This window comes from Prunus persica, chromosome G2, assembly GCF_000346465.2.
Source record: "Prunus persica cultivar Lovell chromosome G2, Prunus_persica_NCBIv2, whole genome shotgun sequence".
NCBI classification, from domain to species: Eukaryota; Viridiplantae; Streptophyta; class Magnoliopsida; order Rosales; family Rosaceae; genus Prunus; species Prunus persica.
The window spans coordinates 14,244,911-14,260,304 of record NC_034010.1 but is presented as its reverse complement, the minus strand read 5'-3'; the positions used below and the strand labels follow the sequence as shown (position 1 = coordinate 14,260,304).

Below are 15,394 nucleotides of genomic sequence, written 5' to 3'. Positions count from 1 at the left end.
TGAGAAATTCTATGATTGCATTCATAATTCAGCCAAAAAAGCCACTAGCCACAAAGGACCATTACAATAACGGAGCGGTCTAATATCAAAATTAAGACAATCTGGTGTGTCTCCGCTAACGATCAGGCAGGATCGAAGAAACTCTGGCATAGGCATCCCAACTAAGATTGCAAACTTAGAATAATAAAAAAGAGATAAAGCTTGAAAAAACCAAGCCATAACAATACAAATAAAACTCTCACAAAGGAGAGATGAAAAGCTCTCACAAAGGAGAGATGAAAAGCTCTCACAAAGGAGAGATGAAAAACTCTCACAAAAGGAGAGGTGAAAACTACACAGAGAACCCAAAGAGTCTCTGCAACTTATTCCAAACATAAAGAAACTGCAAAAAAGATGGTGGTGGAGATCCGACGCTGAAATGCAGGTGGAGATCCGACGTTGAGCTGCAGCTGCCTATAATGGTTGGATGAAACTCATAACAAAACTAAGACAAATAGGGAAAACCCTTTGTCTTTGAAAATGGGGGAAGAGGTGAAAGGAGGAAGAGAAGAGGGGAGAGGGGGGAAGAACAATGGCTTCCTCCCCCCTCAAAGTGGAAAAGACTCTAAGAGTGTTTTTTGGGAGAAAGGGGGCTAGGGTTTTTTTTCAAAGTTAACCTCCCTGTTATTGTACAAATACGTTATCATAACAAGAAACATTTTTGCCATGTGTATAACTCAACGGACTTTATTAGTGTTGTAAAAGTAGTAGGTTCATATTTATAAGCGATTATGGATAGACGATGCATTTTAACTTAACCAAGTTGAAAAAAATCTCGTCTTTAATATTGTAGGTTATGTATTTATGAGGTACTAGAGCGTTTTGATATCCCAAATCACTCGGACCCTTGCAAGAAATCTTATAAATGGATAAGTACTTAAGACTTGACTCCATCCAATACTTCTTTCCATTTCCTAAAGAAAATAAAAACTAAATCAGTACCACAAAGCACTATGGCAGCAGTAAATATATATCCATTGCTGGTCATTTTACTTTTGGTGAGTCCATCTGGAATGGTTTTTGCAGGTTTTGGAATTCCAACCTCAAAGGCATCAAATTTGAAGACCTTTAATGACTGTTAAAAATATATCTCCATACAGTGCCTTCGGAAAGTTGGTGGAAGTATTCGAAGTTGGGACTAGTGTAATGAATGGTTGTTGCCATAATCTTAAGTCTGTAGGCAAAACCTGTCATGATATATTCTTCAACTATGCTCTTGTCTTGAGTCTAAACCCAATGTCAACAAATCTGAAGTTTTAGAAAAGAGTATGCAAGTTTGGAACCGATGTGTTGAAATTACAGTTCCCCCGACATCTTCTATCACAATTCCAACTTCAAAGGCATCAAGGTTGAAGAGCTTGGATGAATGTAAAAAACACATCTTTATTAAGTGCGCTCGGGAAGTTGGTGGAAGTATTTTTGAAGGTGTGTGACTAGTGTAACGAATGGTTATTGCCATAATCTTGTGTCTGCGGGGAAAACTTGTCATGGTCTATTCTTCCACTATTCTCTTGCTTCTAAATCCAATGTCGACAAATCTGAAACTTTAACAAAGAGTACACAAGTTTGGAACCGATGTGTTGACATTACAATTTCCCCTACCTCTTCTATCTCCTAATCAGAAAACTAAATCGATCATGAAGAGAAACATATAGAATCCAAAATTAAGAGATACACATGTAGCCAATTATATTTGAATATTTATACTAAAATGAATACAATGTTATATATATATATAACATTCTGAATTCTCATTTTCAAGTGTGAAAAGTATTACAGTTTAATCAGGAGATCAGATTATATATTTCAACATTACTTTGCATTAGCATTAATTTCAGACAAATTTGTTCAGACCTATCGATTTCAAATGTGGTATGAGAGAGTTGCTTCTGACTGCTGTCATGGGTTTGCCAAAGTAGAAAGATTAAGAGACTTCACACCTGCTTTGGGCTATATGGGCAGCACAAACACTTGACCATATCGTTGAGCCGTTCTATCAAAACAATTTCCACGAATTAATTTTGGTCAAAACCAATTTATTAGGTACCAATAGACTATGGTCAAAGAAATTATTGCAGAAAATTCTAAAATTTTGATCTACATATTAAGTAGGAAATCCAATTAAGTTCTGCTTGAACACAACACAACACAACTGCTGTCGACAATTTGTCTAACTTTTCTCAACTGTCTAACTTTTCTTTCTAAAATTCCGCCACAAACTATCATTCTTTGAGTTGGACACCTGAACCAAACACACTCGAACACCTTTCTAAACTTAAGTCCCAAGGTTTGAATCAAAGAATATAGAGATCATTACAGTTAGATCTGCCAGAGGTATGAGTCCAACCCCACATGTTTCATTTGTTACACTCACACCACATATTTTTAACATCTATGAACTCCCGCTGACATCCAAAGGGCTCTGAAAAGGAAAATAAAAGCATGATGAACACCTCTCATGTTTCCCATTTCTCATGGCTATATATATTATGCCAACACTTAGTATTATAGTTCATCCATGATCCCTCTATCAAATGGTCATCACAAAACAGCTCAAATAATTTCTCAATATAAATAAATATTTTTCATGCATCAATCATTTGGTTGTTCTTTAAAACCCCCTATGAGTGTGTTGACTGTTGTCTTCGAACAACCACATTTCTATTAAAAGCAAGAAATATCATTATCACAACATTCAAATGCTATCAGGTGTCTTCCATCCAAGAAGTAGAAAGAGGAAAATTCTGATGAAGTACAAAGTAATTGCAAGTGCTGCCTATACGTGGCAGGCTTCCAAAATGCCACATCATCAGTCTTTATATTGTCAATGTGTATGTCATTTTTCATGCTTTCAATAAATACATCATTGTACATTTGTTATAATTTTGTTACTAATTACCCAATTACTTTCCCGTTTGAGAAAAATTAGTGACGCAATTATAATAAGGCATCTCACCCTGGCTATGGCCTAGGTCTTGAGCCGAAATGACTATTTTATGCTTATCTTAACAATACTTAACTTTTAATTCGAGACAGGACCTAAATGCTAGTTACTTTTTTCTCTCGTCTTTCTTTTTTGGCTTTTTTCATTCACTGTATACCACGTGTATTTCACTCATACATAAATACTAAGTGGCATAAAATGAATTGAGAATGTAAAAAGGGAAAGGCAAGAGGAAAGGTACTTCACAACTATAAGAATTGGATGTTTAATTTAATTAGCATATCATGAAAACGAAATGTGTTTCTAATCATTTTTTCCCTCTAAACACAAAGTCTGCCCTATGCCGTAAAAGATGATCATAACCATAGAATTATTGTCATGTCACAGAGGACCTGCATTGTGGACAGCAAGATAAGAGAGGGTCCTTCTCAATCATTTCCTTTTTCTTTAAACAGCCAAAGAGATGGGAATGCATGCGGGCTTAATTATTTTCACTGCTATAATAAGCAAAAGAGGTAAAGAGGAAGTTGACATACCTTGTGTACAAGACAAGCACACAATATTCATGGTCCCTTTCATGGTCTATTAGATCTAAAAGTTTAATAGCATAATTGGTAAAACAAAAAAATAATGGTGTGATGATTCTTCAATTAGAATCACTCTTCCCCACTTTTTTTGGATGATGGTTTCAAATCCCACAGATTACCTAGTCCATAGAAAAAAGCAGTCAAGATACTGTTTAAGCAAAATGATAATAAAAACACAAAGATTGAACCCATCATAATCTGAGTTGCATATTATGCTAGCCAGGTTGTAATTTTGAATAATTAATTATGTAGATTTTTGTTTGAATGTGTGGTCTAAATCGAGCCCTCGTTTACCCTCAATTTGATTGTTGAACATTTAATTTCTGAAGAAATAAACCTAGCTGGTTTTTGGAGCCACCCAAATGAATCCAGAACCCGATTAATTGAGGTCTAATTCAAGGTATAGCCAACGTTTTACCTTCCTAGAAAATGATAGCTAAACTAGGCAATTCCAGTTAATGAGCATTTAATATTAAGAAGTAGAAAAATGGGAGTGCCAAAAGGAATTTATAGATAGAGGCTCAACTTATGTTAATAAACAACTCTACTTTTCTTCAGAATAGTTGTAAATTGTAATGCAAACGCTGCCGGAATATGACATTGTTTCAGGTCCACTGTCTTTATCATTTTGACCTGTCTCTTGTTCTTCATATAGCTATTATTTTTCTTTTTCCTTATATATACATACACTGCATGTCACACATAATTTGCAGCCTCAAGCAGTAAGCCTTCTCTGTTTTCATAAATAGCAGAGCAGGACAGCCATTACTGAAGAGAAAGAGAGACACACTTAATTATATTTTGTTTTCTCTCTCTCTCTCTCTCTCTCTCTCCCTCTCATCAGGCTTGGCTTGTTTTTGTGTTTTTCTTGGTGATTTTTGAGTAAAGTCCAAATTTAGTTCTTCAAGCTTTCATTTGTGATCATAAAGCCAGAGAGTGTGCTTGGATCCAAATTCACTGACACAAGTACATCCAGCTCTCCAGCATTAGCTTGAAGTAACTCAGAAGCAAAAATCACTGCAAACACACCAATACAACCAAAAGCTAAACGGAGCAAAAAAGAAGCTTGTTCTTTTCGCAAAGCCAGAGAAACACCTTTACTATATATAACCAATAAGCACTTCTAGTCCCAAACCCAAAAAAAACACTTCTAGTCCCATCAGTTTTCTCGTTGCTTTCTCTTTACAATGGACACATTGCAAGTAGGGCAATTTGGGTTGGTTTTGCAGCAAGCCAAAGCCCCACTGATTGTGCCATTGCTGAAGTTTTTGGTGGTTGTGTGCTTGGGCATGTCTGTGATGCTTTTTGTGGAGAAGGTGTACATGGGCATAATAATAATATTTATTAAGCTGTTTAGAAGAAGGCCTGTGAAGCATTGGAAATGGGAGGCCATTAAGGATGATGTTGAGCTTGGGAACTCAGCTTACCCTATGGTTCTTGTGCAAATTCCTATGTACAATGAAAGAGAGGTACTTGATTCTTTTTTCTTTGGAAAAGATAGTTTATTTGTATTTGGAGTTTTTTAAGAAGTGCATTGTGCTGCTTGATGCAGGTTTATCAGCTTTCTATTGGAGCTGCATGTGGGCTTTCCTGGCCTTCTGATAGGATCATAATTCAAGTTCTTGATGATTCAACAGATCCAACCATTAAGGTTCTTCCTTCAAACTCATTTATTTAATTTAATGATTTTTTTTTTTTCCTTCTGCATATTCTTTAACCAAAGTTGATAGACCGATATGTCATATTGCTCTAGTAAAGTGTAAATCTGTACTAGGCATTTAAACAAACATGATCAATCATTGATACTAGTAATTCTATCACCTAATATGTTAAGACTGTTTGACAAGAGAATATTTTATATTAATTTATATGTTGTTTAAGGATTTTTTAGTGTCTGTGGGTCAAATCTTATAAAAGTGTTTCAATGATTAGTCTATCAAAGGGGAAATATTAGTTTATGACAAAGAATAAAAAAAGTCATCTTGGTCACCCTCATAGATAAATTTTAACCAATCAAAATCCATAAACTAATGTTTACCAATCCAAACGTGCTCTAAATCCATAAAGCAACCCAACCAAACTCAGCCACGCGACTTTGACATCCTACTTTTAAGCATTCCCTTTTGGGAAAAGAGTACAAAGCAGCAATTTCCCCATCAAAACACATAAAGACCAAAACTTTCCCAATTCACTCAACAAACCTTTAATTTCTGATGTGGGTTTTTGGCCTGAAATAAAACTACAGGATTTGGTGGAGCTAGAATGCCAAAGATGGGCAAGCAAAGGAATAAACATAAAGTACGAGATCAGAGACAACAGAAATGGGTACAAAGCAGGGGCCCTCAAGGAAGGCATGAAGCACAGTTATGTCAAACAGTGTGACTATGTTGCCATCTTTGATGCTGACTTCCAACCTGAACCTGATTTTCTCTACCGCACCATTCCATTTCTGGTCCACAACTCTGATATTGCCCTTGTTCAAGCTCGCTGGAAATTTGGTAATCTTATGATTAATCTTGTTTTTATTGTATTTAATTAAATTAAGCTCGTTACTGCCTTGGTTTGGTTTTGGTGACAACCATCCTTGCTATGAATTATGAATTTGACAATGCTTCTTTTCTTTAAAAAAGATGTAGAAATCTAGAGCTAGTGCTTAGATACAGGAGAAGTTTTAGTCCACATATGTTAGTTAGCTGACGCATAAGAAACCAAATCCCGATTAATTGAGCACTTAACAATTGCAGGGTTTTCAATTTTATGGATTTTTAATTGTATTTGTTTAGATTCTGCTGTGAAATAACTTGTGAGAGAGAGGATAAGTCTTTACTGGTTATCCAATATAGGAAAATAGAGTTGTAAAAACACAAGGGTAAGGGTAAGGGATGATGATGGCTTCTTGGTGGCATTGCAGTAAATTCGGATGAGTGTTTGATGACAAGAATGCAAGAGATGTCACTGGATTACCATTTCACGGTGGAGCAAGAAGTGGGGTCTGCAACTTATGCCTTCTTTGGTTTCAATGGTATATCTTATTTTATTTTTTGAAAATTACCAACGGAGCTATGAAGAAAAGTTTCAAGTATCCCTAATTAATGATATGACACTGAGAATGTGATGCAGGCACGGCGGGTGTGTGGAGAATTGCAGCGCTCAATGAGGCTGGAGGATGGAAGGACCGCACAACAGTGGAGGATATGGATTTAGCAGTCCGAGCTAGTCTCAGAGGCTGGAAATTTGTATATCTTTCGGACCTTAAGGTAATGAAGTTTGTTAAAACGGTTGTGGTCTTGCAAAAATATAAAGAAATCTCAAAAGAAGTTAGCTACCTAAGCTTACAACAAGCTTGAATTAGACGTCCTCTGTTATTGAGGTTTCACAAATTACCTCGGAAATAAAATTATGCTGTTTTAGTACAATTCCATTGACATGAGCAAATCCCATATAATGCTTTCTTTGTTTCTGGAAAGAAAAAGGCATGCATGCATGTATAGTGCACGTACTGTAGATGTAATATGAAAACATGTTGGGAAAACAATGGAAACTTGTTTACTAACCAACCTGAGTAGAGAGCAACCGGTAGTCAACTTTTCATTGGACATTTCCTCGTTGTGTGATATTTTCAATGTGACCATTTCACATTTGATCCCGTATTAATAATTGTCTACATTTCAGGTGAAAAATGAATTGCCAAGTACGTTCAAAGCCTACCGTTATCAGCAGCATCGATGGTCTTGTGGCCCTGCTAATCTCTTTAGAAAGATGGTAATGGAGATTGTGAGAAACAAGGTATTTCCCTACCATATCTGTTTTAGTTTTTGCCTAAGCTTATTCCTTCATACTCACTGTTACTTTACAATATATTGCAGAAGGTGTCCCCATTGAAGAAGTTTCATGTGATCTACAGCTTTTTCTTTGTTCGCAAAGTTGTAGCACATATCGTCACATTTGTCTTCTACTGTGTCATTTTACCAGCAACGGTTTTGGTTCCTGAAGTTCAAGTTCCCATCTGGGGTGCTGTTTACATTCCTTCTACCATTACTCTCCTCAATGCTGTTGGAACTCCTAGGTCTCCTACTCTCCCCTTTGTTCTTTTCCTTTTTTAGTGATCCAGTTTTCTTTTTTCTCGTGGTTCGTCGCGTTATTAATGGCAAGCTATTTAGCTTTTCAACCCAAAACGCAGTGTTTTCTTGGGGTTTGGGTTTACTGTGGGTAACGTTGTTGTTTCAACCTGTTATAAACTTTAGCAAACCTGCAGAACTTCTAGCTCTGCAGTGACAGATATGCAAATGTTTTCCTTTGTATTTACTTATTCATTGCTAATGCTTTCGAGGTCATATTTACAGATCACTCCACCTATTGATTTTCTGGATCCTCTTTGAGAATGTCATGTCTCTGCACCGGACTAAGGCGACATTTATAGGTCTTTTTGAAGCAGGGAGAGTAAATGAATGGGTCGTCACTGAGAAACTGGGAGATGCTCTCAAGAAAAAATTAGGTGCAAAAGCTCCCAGGAAACCTCGATTAAGAATTGGAGAAAGGTATAAATCTATGCATTTGGTTTCTGTTCTGTTGATAGAATTCCTTTAAAATGAATAACTTTTCAATTTGTTATGATAGCATTTGATGCCACAAGATCTTGTCAAATGTAAGAATATGAAGTTTACATTTTCTTTTCTTGTGATTACTAATAAACAGACTACATGTGCTTGAGCTCATTGTTGGATTCTACCTCTTCTTCTGCGGCTGCTATGACCTTGCCTTTGGAAAGAACGGATACTTTATCTACCTATTCATCCAATCTGTTGCATTCTTCATTGCGGGGGTTGGTTATGTTGGCACCTTTGTCCCCAACTCATAGCCGTACACATTGTTTCAAAAATTCATTCATCAACATCCCTTCTGTCAAGGAAAGATGAAATTATTATTTATTTTCGTCTGGAAGTTATACCCGTTTTTCATTGTTTATGGGTCATTCTTTTCTGATGAGCGATGGTTCAAATCAAGTTATTTCTTTGTGGATAGTCTAGGAAAATTCAAGGATAAGAGTGCAGGGCACGTAAGTTATATATACATATAGAGAGTTTCCATTGAGGGATCCTTCAAATAAGCTTATTTGAGGGACACTCCTTGTAGGCCCCACTCCGGATTGTATTTCACTATTCCAAACTGTCTATTATGTAGATACTCATTCAAAGATCATTTCTATAAAAAATCACTTGAATCTGATATCACTTGATCACTCAATTGAGTTATTGAAATTTTAGTACTTTCTTAAAGTACTGTGTTAATTGATTTTGTAAGACACAATTGGATGTCGAAACGGTTTCCGATTTGTCTAATTTTTTGTAAGGATGATCTATGAATGAAGACCTTAAAAATAGAGAGGAAAGTTGTCAAGCCTTGCACGCAAAAAGTTGTTTCCCGCATAAAGCTTGAGGAGGCATTTGTTGAAACGAAAAAAATTTAAAAAAAGAAAAAAAAAAGGAAGATGGCTGCACACATTGAAATTCCTATAAAATAAGATAACACCAATATTCCAGCTATGGAGCGCCTGTTCAAATGGAATTACAATTCTTTGCCTACAGGTTATTTGTATGAATAGTTTTTAAAAATTGTCAATATAATGGCAGGTGAATTAGCAGAATTTGAAGCTAAATTGTTTGTGCTAAACACTGAGGCCAAGGAGTGATTATTCATTTTGTTTGTACTCAGTTTTGATAAACGGACCAAATATGGTCTAATCCTCTAAAAAGAATATTTTTAAAGAGAACCCAGGCCTATTAGTGCTTGTCTCTTTTTTTAGATGCCCATCATTCTCCTAACGGGCTTTTTTGGAATAAGTCGATAGGAAGACCCAAAATTGAGAGGCCTAGACCTTTATTTCACACTAAAGGTTAAAAAAATCGATAAACGTGTTTCCTAGGCCCACATGAGGGACTGAAGAGGATTATCACCATTAATGATGACTTGACCTCCTTTTCTCCCAACAAGAAAGCAAGTCGTACAGAAGCCACCAAAACTAGGGAAGGACCAAGTTGCCAGCTAGATTTTCAAGTACGAGGGCATCAAATTGAGAGAACTTAGCAACAACAAAAAAACGACGGCTCCTGCCAGTGGCCTTCCATCATTCCCTCTATGAACCGGTTAAGACCAACAAACCAGCAACGGACCTTGAACCACAAGCCAAGTGTCTTGTCGCAGTTTCCATCATTTGGAGGTTCACATTTTTTCTTCAACAGTGTGGTCGAAATCGAGCCCTCGTTTACCCTCGATTTGATTGTTGAACATTTAAATTTCTGAAGAAATAAACCTAGCTAGTTTTTGGAGCCACACCCTAATGAATCCAGAATCCGATTAATTGAGGTCTAATTCAAGGTATAGCCAACGTTTTACCTTCCAAGAAAATGATAGCTAAACTAGCCAATTCCAGTTACTGAGCATTTAATATTAAGAAGAAAAAATGGGAGTGCCAAATTCACTGACAAGTACATCCAGCTCTCCAGCATTAGCTAGGAGTAACTCAGAAGCAAAAATCACTGCAAACACACCAATACAACCAAAAGCTAAACAGAGCAAAAAAGAAGCTTGTTCTTTTACTATATATAACCAATAAGCACTTCTAGTCCCAAACCCAAAAAAAGCACTTCTAGTCCCATCAGTTTTTTCATTGCTTTCTCTTTACAATGGACACATTGCAAGTAGGGCAATTTGGGTTGGTTTTGCAGCAAGCCAAAGCCACACTGATTGTGCCATTGCTGAAGTTTTTGGTGGTTGTGTGCTTGGGCATGTCTCTGATGCTTTTTGTGGAGAAGGTGTACATGGGCATAATGATAATATTGATTAAGCTGTTTAGAAGAAGGCCTGTGAAGCATTGGAAATGGGAGGCCATTAAGGATGATGTTGAGCTTGGGAACTCAGCTTACCCTATGGTTCTTGTGCAAATTCCTATGTACAATGAAAGAGAGGTACTTGATTCTTTTTTCTTTGGAAAAGATAGTTTATTTGTATTTGGAGTTTTTTAAGAAGTGCATTGTGCTGCTTGATGCAGGTTTATCAGCTTTCTATTGGAGCTGCATGTGGGCTTTCCTGGCCTTCTGATAGGATCATAATTCAAGTTCTTGATGATTCAACAGATCCAACCATTAAGGTTCTTCCTTCAAACTCATTTATTTAATTTAATGATTTTTTTTTCCTTCTGCATATTCTTTAACCAAAGTTGATAGACCGATATGTCATATTGCTCTAGTAAAGTGTAAATTTGTACTAGACATTTAAATAAACATGATCAATCATTGATATTAGTAATTCCATCACCTAATATGTTAGACTGTTTGACAAGAGAATATTTTATATTAATTTATATGTTGTTTAAGGATTTTTTAGTGTCTGTGGTTCAAATCTTATAAAAGTGTTTCAATGATTAGTCTATCAAAGAGAATAAAAAAAAGTCATCTTGGTCAACCTCATAGATAAATTTTAACCAATCCAAATCCATTCACTAATGTTTACCATGTTTACCAATCCAAACGTGCTCTAATCCATAAAGCAACCCAACCAAAGTCAACCATGCGACTTTGACCTTTTGGGACAAGAGTCCAAAGCAGCAATTTCCGCATCGAAACACATAAAGACCAAAACTTTCCCAATTCACTCAACAAACCTTTCAATTTCTGATGTGGGTTTTTGGCCTTAAAAAAATTACAGGATTTGGTGGAGCTAGAATGCCAAAGATGGGCAAGCAAAGGAATAAACATAAAGTACGAGATCAGAGACGACAGAAATGGGTTCAAAGCAGGGTCTCTCAAAGAAGGCATGAAGCACAGTTATGTCAAACAGTGTGACTATGTTGCCATCTTTGATGCTGACTTCCAACCTGAGCCTGATTTTCTCTACCGCACCATTCCATTTCTGGTCCACAACTCTGACATTGCTCTTGTCCAAGCTCGCTGGAAATTTGGTAATGATTATTCTTGTTTTTATGGTATTTAATTAAATTAAGCTCGTTAGTGCTTAGGTTTGGTTTTGGTGACAATGCTTGCTATGAATTTATTGGTTTTTAGATTTAAGTTTCTGGGTCTCTTTGACAATGCTTCTTTTCTTTAAAAAAGATATAGAAATCTAGAGATAGTGCTTAGATACAGAACAAGTTTTAGTCCACTTATGTTAGTTAGCTGTTAGCACAGCATCATAATTTTTTTATTTTATTTTACCTACTTTGATGCGCAAGGAACCAAATCCCGATTAATCGAGCACTTCACAATTGCAGGGCTTTCCAGTTTTATGGATTTTTAATTGTATTTGTTTAGATTTTTAATTGTTTTGTGAAATAACTTGTGAGAGAGAGGATAAGTCTTTACTGGTTATCCAATAAAGGAAAATAGAGTTGTAGACACACAAGGGTAAGGGTAAGGGATGATGATGGCTTCTTGGTGGCATTGCAGTGAATTCAGATGAGTGCTTGATGACAAGAATGCAAGAGATGACACTTGATTACCATTTCACGGTGGAGCAAGAAGTGGGGTCTGCAACTTATGCCTTCTTTGGTTTCAATGGTAAATTTTATTTTATTTTTTGAAAATTACTAATGGAGCTATGTAGAAAAGTTTCAAGTATCCCTAATAATGATATGACACTGGGAATGTGATGCAGGCACGGCGGGTGTGTGGAGAATTGCAGCGCTCAATGACGCTGGAGGATGGAAGGACTGCACAACAGTGGAGGATATGGATTTAGCAGTCCGAGCTAGTCTCAAAGGCTGGAAATTTGTATATCTTTCTGACCTTAAGGTAATGAACTTTGTTAAAATGGTTGTAGTCTTGCAAAATATCAAGAAATCTCAAAAGAAGTTAGCTACCTACGCTTACAACGAGCTAGAATTAGACATCCTCTGTTATTGAGGTTTCATAAATTACCTCGGAAATAAAATTATGCTGTTTTAGTACAATTCCATTGACATGGACAAATCCCATATCCATATGATGCTTTCTTTGTTTCTGGTAAGAAAACGGCATACATGCATGTATAGTGCACGTACTGTAGATGTAATATGAAAACATGTTGGGAAAACAATGGAAACTTGTTTACTAACCAATCTGAGTAGAGAGCAACTGGTAGTCAACTTTTCATTGGACTTTTCCTCGTTGTGTGATATTTTCAATGTGACCATTTCACATTTGATCCCGTATTAATAATTGTCTACATTTCAGGTGAAAAATGAATTGCCAAGTACTTTCAAAGCCTACCGTTATCAGCAGCATCGATGGTCTTGTGGCCCTGCTAATCTCTTTAGAAAGATGGTAATGGAGATTGTGAGAAACAAGGTATTTCCCTACCATATCTGTTTTAGTTTTTGCCTAAGCTTATTCCTTCATACTCACTGTTACTTTACAATATATTGCAGAAGGTGTCCCCATTGAAGAAGTTTCATGTGATCTACAGCTTTTTCTTTGTTCGCAAAATTGTAGCACATATCGTCACATTTGTCTTCTACTGTGTCATTTTACCAGCAACGGTTTTGGTTCCTGAAGTTCAAGTTCCCATCTGGGGTGCTGTTTACATTCCTTCTACCATTACTCTCCTCAATGCTGTTGGAACTCCTAGGTCTCCTACTCTCCCCTTTGTTCTTTTCCTTTTTTAGTGATCCAGTTTTCTTTTTTCTCGTGGTTCGTCGCATTATTAATGGCAAGCTATTTAGCTTTTCAACCCAAAACGCAGTGTTTTCTTGGGGTTTGGGTTTACTGTGGGTAACGTTGTTGTTTCAACCTGTTATAAACTTTAGCAAACCTGCAGAACTTCTAGCTCTGCAGTGACAGATATGCAAATGTTTTCCTTTGTATTTACTTATTCATTGCTAATGCTTTCGAGGTCATATTTACAGATCACTCCACCTATTGATTTTCTGGATCCTCTTTGAGAATGTCATGTCTCTGCACCGGACTAAGGCGACATTTATAGGTCTTTTTGAAGCAGGGAGAGTAAATGAATGGGTCGTCACTGAGAAACTGGGAGATGCTCTCAAGAAAAAATTAGGTGCAAAAGCTCCCAGGAAACCTCGATTAAGAATTGGAGAAAGGTATAAATCTATGCATTTGGTTTCTGTTCTGTTGATAGAATTCCTTTAAAATGAATAACTTTTCAATTTGTTATGATAGCATTTGATGCCACAAGATCTTGTCAAATGTAAGAATATGAAGTTTACATTTTCTTTTCTTGTGATTACTAATAAACAGACTACATGTGCTTGAGCTCATTGTTGGATTCTACCTCTTCTTCTGCGGCTGCTATGACCTTGCCTTTGGAAAGAACGGATACTTTATCTACCTATTCATCCAATCTGTTGCATTCTTCATTGCGGGGGTTGGTTATGTTGGCACCTTTGTCCCCAACTCATAGCCGTACACATTGTTTCAAAAATTCATTCATCAACATCCCTTCTGTCAAGGAAAGATGAAATTATTATTTATTTTCGTCTGGGAGTTTAGCTGTTTTAGATTGTTTATAGGTCATTCTTATCTGATGAGCGATGGTTCATATTAAGTTATTTCTTTGTGTATAGTCTAGGAAAATTCAAGGATGAGAGTGCAGCACCGGTAAGTTATATATATACATGGCATAGGAACTGCCTTTGTACTGTAAAAAGAAGCACCAACAAGCAGGAAATTTCTCGAGAATTTTGTAATTGAAGGGCTGCTGATTTGTAATAACCAATTATATAGGATTTTGCTTGGGAATAATGAAGCTGGTATTCAAGCACAAATGTGATTCGGTGCCATTGGCCAAGGCAAAAAAAGTTTCATGAATCACCAATGTTGGGGCGTTGTGAAGAATTGTTCGAGATTCAAAATTATTTCCACTAGTCCGACGGTTGTGTTGAATGAGACGTCGCTTCACGATTCATTGGCAACCGATTCGCCATTGGATTCCCTAATGGATCAAGACCACCTAGTCTGTAGATCCCCCATGCGCAAGCAGCCGCAAAGCAGTTGTAAGTTTTTACTTCGGAAGAAGACACAAAACCCCAAGAGCATCGTACTTCTGAACGAAGTATGTGTCGTAATTGCAAACATCATGCATGATTTTTTGGAACAAATTGGGTTGCATTCTATATCTCTCTCGAAAATAAGAAACAATATATAACAAATTTGGAAAGTAATCTTCCATGAGATTCTTACACTGAGAGTTCCTATGTTTGTCAACGTTCGGGGCACGACGACAGTGGTATTGCCTTTATTGATTGAGCATACCCTCCGCTAAAACAACTTCTTCGTCCTCCTCATCCAACTCACGATATTCTTCAGCACGTCTGTGCCTGATTTCTTCATCTTTTCGATGTTGCCTTTCCAACACCCTCCTCAGGTTAGACATTGAGAGTGGAATGTGTTTTGTAAAATCTAAGAAATAAAAGGATAGAGAAGATATGGCGTGAGAGGTCTGAGTTGAGGATGTAGTTTTATAGAGGGATTTAGAAGATAGAGATGACACGTTACAATTTTAGACGGTGAAATATGATATTATAATTTTATAACAAATATCGACACGTGGCAATCGAGAATCTTATTTGAAACTTGAGATATAAATGTTATAACAAAATATGGACACATGGCAACCGAAAATTTTATCCGAAAATGTTATCTGAAATTTTAGGTGAGAATTTTATAATAAATAGTGACACGTGGCAACCGAAAATCTTATTCGAAAATCTTATCAAAATTAATTTTTTAAGCATAAAAAATAGAAAATAAATTAAAGTGAATAGTAACTGCATGGCCCTTACTCTTTGGGATGGAAACAAAAAAGACAAGGGCTGCCACTATTCATGTGAATA

The 15,394-nt window shown here is 36.5% G+C and overlaps 2 protein-coding genes across 2 annotated transcripts; both read left to right on the top strand.

Moving 5' to 3' along the window:
• LOC18785565 (glucomannan 4-beta-mannosyltransferase 9) lies at positions 4,303–8,515 on the top strand. Its single transcript, XM_007220010.2, has 9 exons — positions 4,303–5,039; positions 5,123–5,221; positions 5,816–6,068; positions 6,482–6,592; positions 6,691–6,827; positions 7,243–7,356; positions 7,437–7,636; positions 7,914–8,108; positions 8,266–8,515. Exons 1-9 carry the CDS (start codon positions 4,758–4,760, stop codon positions 8,426–8,428), a joined length of 1,554 nt encoding a protein of 517 aa, XP_007220072.1. The 5' UTR covers positions 4,303–4,757; the 3' UTR covers positions 8,429–8,515.
• On the top strand, positions 10,234–14,571 carry LOC18787014 (glucomannan 4-beta-mannosyltransferase 9). Its single transcript, XM_007218953.2, has 9 exons — positions 10,234–10,535; positions 10,619–10,717; positions 11,275–11,527; positions 12,012–12,122; positions 12,220–12,356; positions 12,777–12,890; positions 12,971–13,170; positions 13,448–13,642; positions 13,800–14,571. Exons 1-9 carry the CDS (start codon positions 10,254–10,256, stop codon positions 13,960–13,962), a joined length of 1,554 nt encoding a protein of 517 aa, XP_007219015.1. The 5' UTR covers positions 10,234–10,253; the 3' UTR covers positions 13,963–14,571.

Bases quoted from the DNA above. Each gene is read 5' to 3' on its own strand.
- LOC18785565 (XM_007220010.2), top strand. From the start codon at position 4,758: ATGGACACATTGCAAGTAGGGCAATTTGGGTTGGTTTTGCAGCAAGCC. The intron at 5,040-5,122 runs GTACTTGATTCT...TGCTTGATGCAG, and splicing joins CTATGTACAATGAAAGAGAG to GTTTATCAGCTTTCTATTGG. The intron at 8,109-8,265 runs GTATAAATCTAT...ACTAATAAACAG, and splicing joins CGATTAAGAATTGGAGAAAG to ACTACATGTGCTTGAGCTCA.
- LOC18787014 (XM_007218953.2), top strand. From the start codon at position 10,254: ATGGACACATTGCAAGTAGGGCAATTTGGGTTGGTTTTGCAGCAAGCC. The intron at 12,357-12,776 runs GTAATGAACTTT...TCTACATTTCAG, and splicing joins TATATCTTTCTGACCTTAAG to GTGAAAAATGAATTGCCAAG. The intron at 13,171-13,447 runs GTCTCCTACTCT...TCATATTTACAG, and splicing joins AATGCTGTTGGAACTCCTAG to ATCACTCCACCTATTGATTT.